Source organism: Aptenodytes forsteri, unplaced genomic scaffold (assembly GCF_000699145.1).
Source record: "Aptenodytes forsteri isolate BGI_AS27 unplaced genomic scaffold, ASM69914v1 Scaffold246, whole genome shotgun sequence".
Classification (NCBI taxonomy): domain Eukaryota; kingdom Metazoa; phylum Chordata; class Aves; order Sphenisciformes; family Spheniscidae; genus Aptenodytes; species Aptenodytes forsteri.
In genome coordinates this window covers 142,499-149,433 of record NW_008795692.1, presented here as the reverse complement: position 1 = coordinate 149,433, position 6,935 = coordinate 142,499, and the positions used below count along the sequence as shown (strand labels likewise).

At 38.6% G+C, this 6,935-nt stretch overlaps 1 protein-coding gene across 1 annotated transcript; it reads left to right on the top strand.

The window, feature by feature from the left end:
* Window positions 1–486: 486 nt before the first annotated feature.
* GUCA1C (guanylate cyclase activator 1C) lies at window positions 487–6,723 on the top strand (the record flags this gene model as incomplete). The annotated part of the gene is given in 3 exon segments (XM_009282883.1): window positions 487–671; window positions 3,443–3,530; window positions 6,593–6,723. Coding segments are annotated over 3 exon segments (404 nt in total), but the record flags the coding sequence as incomplete, so codon positions are not given.
* Between the last annotated feature and the right edge of the window lie 212 nt (window positions 6,724–6,935).

The following is a 6,935-nucleotide window of genomic DNA, read 5'->3' as shown; positions in this document are numbered from 1 at the left end:
GTAGTCGTCTCATTAGTATCAATCCCAGACTCCCATTTTTCACATGTGGAAGTCTACCACAAAAACGTTTCTCTTCTCCTCAAAAAATGTCAATAACAATTGCTCAGAACAGATTTGCCCCCCACCCCTACTGCCCCCAGCTTCTCTTTGGGGAGAACAAAATTGTCTGTGCTAACACCCCTTCCTATAGTGTTTCCAATTGAGTGCATCCTTTTTAAACACCGCAGGAAATTTCTGTGTTAAGGTGCTTTATAAATCAGTGTGTATTATAGTGAATTCAATGACCTGTTTCTGTGAAATTGCCAGAATGAACAGAAAACCAATGCTGTTAAATAGGTGAGTGTTTCCATTTGAGTGCATCCTTTTTAAACACCGCAGGAAATTTCTGTGTTAAGGTGCTTTATAAATCATGTGTATTATAGTGAATTCAATGACCTGTTTCTGTGAAATTGCCAGAATGAACAGAAAACCAGCTGTTAAATATAGGTGTGGGGTTTTTTTTCTCTCTCTCTCTCTCTTAGGATGGATTTATAGACTTCTTGGAGTTCATAGCTGCAATAAATTTGGTTATACGAGGGAAAATTGACCAAAAATTGAAATGGTATTTTAAGCTATACGATGCCGATGGAAACGGATGTATTGACAAAAAGGAACTATTAAGCATATTCACGGTAAGCAAGTTATGACCAATAGCAAGAGCATTTGACATAGTGCATTGCCCCTGAAACAGTGGTTTCATCATGCGTTGTAAATGGATTGTCTGTACTTTACCTAATGTTTTACAGTTGTAAAACCAGAATTGTTCTGGCTAGTGACATTCCTGCCATTAGTTTCTTGCTTATTGAAGTAAACATATCTAAGTAATATTTTACTTTAAACCATAGTTCTACAGATATAATGCTTTGCTGAAAGTGAAGAACTGTAGAAACAGTAGAGACATTATTGTGATAAACTATACTGTAAGGCAGGGTAGAACTGAAGCAGCATAATGAATAAAACAGCTGGTTACAAGTGTTTGTGCCAGTCTATTGCGGAAAACTGGCTTCTCAAACTGAACTTGCTGCAAGAAACAATATAGGCATCATCAAAATATTCCAATATTTTAATTTTTTGAAAGGCTTTTAGATTTGTTTACTACAAATGCCATTACCGCTATTTTAAAATTAAACTGGGGAAGTTTAATTTTATCATTAAATCATGCAGTGACATTTGGATACAAATATTGTAGAAAATTTTGAATAAAATGGGTCCATTTCAAACCCATAAAACCAAAGCAGTGTAATTCTTCCTTTAAAATTATTTCTGTATTGTTCAACTTGCTCTAGTGAAAAAATATTTTGCACTTCAGTAGCTGCTTGCATCCAAAAGATATGATAGGGTTCCTTGCAAATATGAATGACTTAATGCTGGTCCCTAAATGTACAGGACTCATTACAGATCAAGGTTTTGCTGCAGGGAGCACAAAATCTAAGTAGGGATTTAATGTCATAATAAACAAGGAACATACTTTGCCTGGATTCTGTATTACTGCTGGTGCCTGGTTAGTCACTGTTAGAGACTTTCAAGAGCTGCTGCCCAAGTTAAAAGGAACTGGAGCCAGATGCAGCCATGGGGTCAAACAAATAAAGTTGATGCATCACCTTCTAAAGAGCAGCTTTCTAAAGGTAGAAGGAGAGGCTGCATCTCCCAGATTTCTCCTCGTTTAAGACCAATGACACCTTTCTTTTGCAGATATTCTCCATCATTTTTCACCCAGAGGCAATGAGGCAACTGTGTTTTGTCTTGGGCTTTATCTGAAAACAGAATTAAAATCCTTTTAATGTAAAGAAGATTTCTTTTTCAACTTACCTTGTTTTAAAACCAGTTTAAACCTCTGTGTATTTTCTTCTCTTTTGGAGTACAAGAACTTTACCTTAAACCTGCCTAAGTCACTTGACCTAGGCTAGATTAAAATCAATGGGCTCTAAACAAAAATAAAAATACAGGCTCACAGCCATTAAGACCCCTGCTTATACTAAGCATCAGTAAACAAGGGCTTGTCCAAAAAGATATGTCATATCTGAGACATTAATTTAAATCACAGAGGTCCTATTAAAACTTCATCTGTCCCTACAGCTATGCAAACTTTGGACCATCAGATCATTATCAACCATCAAAATTCCTTCCAGACAACCATGCACCCTCTCAGTGCCTTTTAACAGCCCAGTTATTTTATTTTATTATTTAAGGTGATTCTGTGGTAGTCAGTGATTCAAGTACTTCAGGAACCACTGCTTTACTCTTAGCACTACAACAAATTTAACTATGGCAAAGGTACAACTTTCTTCTGAAGACAGCATCAGGATCAGACATATAAAACTCCAAAAGTATCTAAAGTATGAATTAGTAATACAAACAAGTTTATGTACCTATTTTTGTAAAATTCTTGCTGCCTTTTTGAACTCATTTGTGCAAAGTAAGATAAAGACAGTGATGGTCAAGAATTCCACATCAGTGCCGAACAGGTTTAACTTACATTTTATTTAAATATAATGAGTTCTAAAATAATATCAGGAATACTGAAGGAAACAACTGGCACATGCAGTGAATTCCTTTACACAACACAGTTCATTTCAAGATAATTCAGGTGTAGAAAAACAAATTCTGTAGTATGCCCATTATATGCATGTGTGTTTATACATACATATGTATGTATTTTCCCAGTCACTTACTAATTGTGATACTGAGTTTGGGTCCAACTCTGTAAACATATGCTTGTTGCTTCTGGACCACTGGCTATTTAACATATAGGCTCCTATTTTATTAACCTGAATGATCACCATAATGCAAAAATTACTGTCTCAGTGAATGGGATACAATTTTGCAAAAATATTCATGTATACCTTTACTCCAAATATTGGGTCCCTTTGCCACAGAAAAAGTAGAGGGGAGACTTCTGGCTTTCCTAATTTCTTTGGAGGACAAGTAAATTCTGCCAACTTCCAGAACTGCTGGTCTGACTTTATTTGTGATTACTAAGTTAAACATGTCTTAATAGAAAAATGACTTAGGCTTTCTCCTCATGTGCTTTCAGCTGTGAAAAATAATACTATATTTAAATCACACAGACCATAGGGCACTCTCTGAAGACACGGAACTCTCTAGGGCAAGATAAAAATGCTGGTGTGGAATCTAAAGTGTATTGCAGAGCAGAGGTGCCACATGGTTTCAGAAGACCGTCAGAGATATGTAAATTAGTCTGTAATCTTCAGGCTGTGTTATGTTAATTAAATTTCCAATCCTCATTACTGAAGATTTACTTGAAATAGCTATTTATTTAGAGATTTTTGAAAGGGTTGGTGAACTAAAGAGCTGCATCGCAATTACTGTGGTTGCCAGTGTATTGTTTTCACAACTTGATGGAAAAAAAGTCTGAAAGAACTTTCTGCATTTCTGCCTTCAGGCTATCCAGGCTATTAATGGCCACACCAACATGTCTGCTGAAGAGTTCACAAACATAGTATTTCAGAAGATAGATGTGAACAATGATGGTAAGAATCTAGGTTTTCTTGGCTTTGGCAGGGGTGTTCCCCCATAAGGAAGTACAAGATCAAGAGGGGAGTTGAACACACTACTGAAGAACTGACTGTTTTAGAGGAACTGAAAGCCTGAATCTGTTCTTTACCCATATTACTTCAGCTTTACCGTGAAGTGTAAATCAACTGACTCTATTAAGTTGACATAGGAATTACATGCAGTAGGGGCTAAAACATGGAGGTCTTGCACTGTTCATCCAAAATGCCGGTAGTCTGGTTGCACAGCAAAATGAAAGTGTGATCGAGGGGTTTTTTTAGTATATTTGTGTTGGCTTAATCTATCTATAATGGATAAGAAAACCAATTAAGATGCATGGTTGCAGAGGCTCTAGCATGTTCTAAAGATTGGACAGCATATTGGATGTCCCTTGAAGGCTGATTGTTAACACGTGCTAAGACACATGCTACTGTTTTTTCTCAAGATAGCTAGATTAAGCCAATTGGACTTGCATTTGGAAACTAAAACTTTAATTCACTGCTTCAGAGTTGTTTCTAATAGAAAACCTGTCATATGTGAATGTCTTCCCTCATACTTCTAATCATGAAGATCTCCTTCCACTGGCAATTGTGTTTTACATCAATTACTGCAATCATTGACAAATGAGGAATATTAGGAAAGCATTACAGAGCAAAATCAGATCCCAGCCAGGAATTTTGGGCATTTTTTGTTCATTTTTCTGGTCTTATTTGGTGTGTTAAGGTCACTTCTAAAAAAGTTCTTTGTGATATATAATCAGAGTATAAACAGTGATCTTGTGATGCATGTGAATAACTCATAGAATATTTTTTCTCCACCTGCTTGGCCCATCTTTTGGGTGAAGGCAAATTACCAAAGGACTCCAAATAACATATAGTCATATTCTAGAATGTAACCAAAATTCTATGATTATTCATACTTTGGCCCCTGCTTTGACCATATGTTTACCGCAAGTAGTAATTGTATCTGAGCTAGACCATCAGCTGAAAAAATAACTTTCGTGTCTTAAGTTTTAGCAATTAAATGCTAGAACATGAATTATTCAGAATTATTTTCATAATAATTCCCATTTCAAACTGCTTTCTAGTTAGTTATTTTTTAAATAGCTGCAGAGCAGCAGGACTAGCTCCACCTGAGGAATGGGACAAATTTTACCAAGTTTAGCTTAAACTATGCTACCTCCTTGTAGCTTCTTATTAAAGAAAAGAGCAAATAGATAAGTTGCAACATCCTTCCTCACAGTAAAATACAAGAAATAATCCCATGGTTGTAGGGAGCAATTCTTAAAACAAATCTCCTGATGGCTTTGCCATTTATTTTCATTAGCTCAAGGAAATCTGAGACCCGTCACAGTCGCAGTGAGTCTGGGCATGCCAGTGTAACCACATCTCACTGGTAATTGCAGTGGTTTTTTTGTATGCTTGCAGGCTGGTATTGGTACTTTGAAATATATAGCCTGGGATCACGAGGAGGGAATTCAAGACCAGCTGACCTGCATAAGCAGGAAAATGATGCAGCGTGTCCACCTGATGAGTCCAGGAACTCCATCCAACCAAAGACCTCAGTCAAAGGCAATACAGAGGGAAGGAGATGGGAAGTAAGAGGAGTGCCTGGGATAGGAGGAGAGATCGGAGGAAGTGAGTGGCTGAGTGGCAAAGCAGGAGGATGCAGACAAGCGTACAGAGACGGCTTGTTCTGTCTCTGCTCCCGGGACGATTATATAAGGGCACTGGGTTTGAAAGAGGAGGTGTGAACATCCTGAGGGCACTGCATGCCAGCCCCTGGAGAGGGTCTTACTCCTCTCACTGAAGCCTAAGAGCCAGGACTTCCACCAAATGACGGCTTTCCACTTTCAGAGGGTGTATATGAGCCTGCTCACCAGCGCAGCAAGGACCCATATGACTAAAGAGGAAGCAGCCTTTACTGCCCATGGGTAGAAAGCGGTTTTCACGTTTTTCAAATGCTGATCATTTTCCTTTTTCACATCAGAAGAGGTTTGCCATGAACAAAAACCAAAACACAAAAAAACTCTGGGGAGTATTTAAATCCGAAAATAGCCAAAAGTCATCTAGCTAAGCATTCACCAGAAGTGCTCACAACTTGAATTGCTGCTCCCCTGCACCCTGGGGCCCTAAGTCATCCAGCTATCTTCCTCTTTGCCTGGCCTCTTGTCATTTCTTTTTTCAGTGAGAAATCATTCATTGTTGTCATTTTAACAAGAAACTTTAAACCATTCTCAGAGGAAAGAATCAAGCTCTTCCTATTAAAGCAAACTCTGTTTCCCCTTTCAGAGAAAACCAGTATCACTGGAATAACTTCTAACCGAGAACTGTGTACGCTCCTGTGTAGCATGCAAGCAGACACATGCCTGGGACTGGCCTTTGCCTTTGCTGACAGGGAAGAGAGCAGGAAAAGAGGAAGAATGCGAAACAATATTCCTGCTCCTCAATAAAAGAGATTTTATAGTTGTCACGCAACTTGCAAGGTATTACCTGATTTTGACATGAGCCCAAAAAATCACGCTCTAAATGACCGTTTCACTTGCTTGGAAGAATTTATCTAATCAAACCACTTAACCGATTTTTTCACTATATCTTATTATGGCTCTAAATAATCCTAGTAGTCAACACAGGGAGTATGCCTGGTAATCCTCAGCAAATCATGCCCTAATCTCTGTTAAAACCAGCTATAAGATAAATTCCAGTTAGCTCAGTGAGAATTGGTCCACACGTGTACATTCAGCCTTGATACAGGCACCCTTTTTCACACATTTCTGTCACCATAGATACTGAGCACTCACAGTTGTCTTAGACTTCTGTGAAAGGTGTGTTTGATCTCTTTTAACAGAAAAAAGCAAGTCTGAGCTCTAGGATCTGATGCAAAGTGGGAAAACATTAGAAAATATTCTGCCTCCATTTGTCTATCAGCAGAGAACGGGGAACCTTCCTGAGGGATTCAGTCTGGAATGAATGGCCTTGTGTTGGGCTGAGAGTGATTGCTGGGTTCCTCAGTTCCTCAGGAGTATCTGATTTCCTTTTAGGGGAACTGACTTTAGAAGAATTTACCAATGGTGTGGAAGGAGACAAGGACTTAATGGAATTGATTACAAAAAGTTTTGACCTTTCCAACATACTCAAAGTCATACAGAATGGCAGGAGACACAGCATCTGAAGGATCCAGTGACGGATGTGGCATCTGTGTCATCATTTCAAGGAAGATAATATTTGATACATTCAGAGAGCTTGATGTCATCAAAGCCTGCCCAGGCAATACCGAGCAGCCTGCTCCAGGAGTAACAATTTTCACTCTTGACTCCATATCTCCCCTTCCCTTCCCTTCCCTTCCCTTCCCTTCCCTTCCCTTCCCTTCCCTTCCCTTCCCTT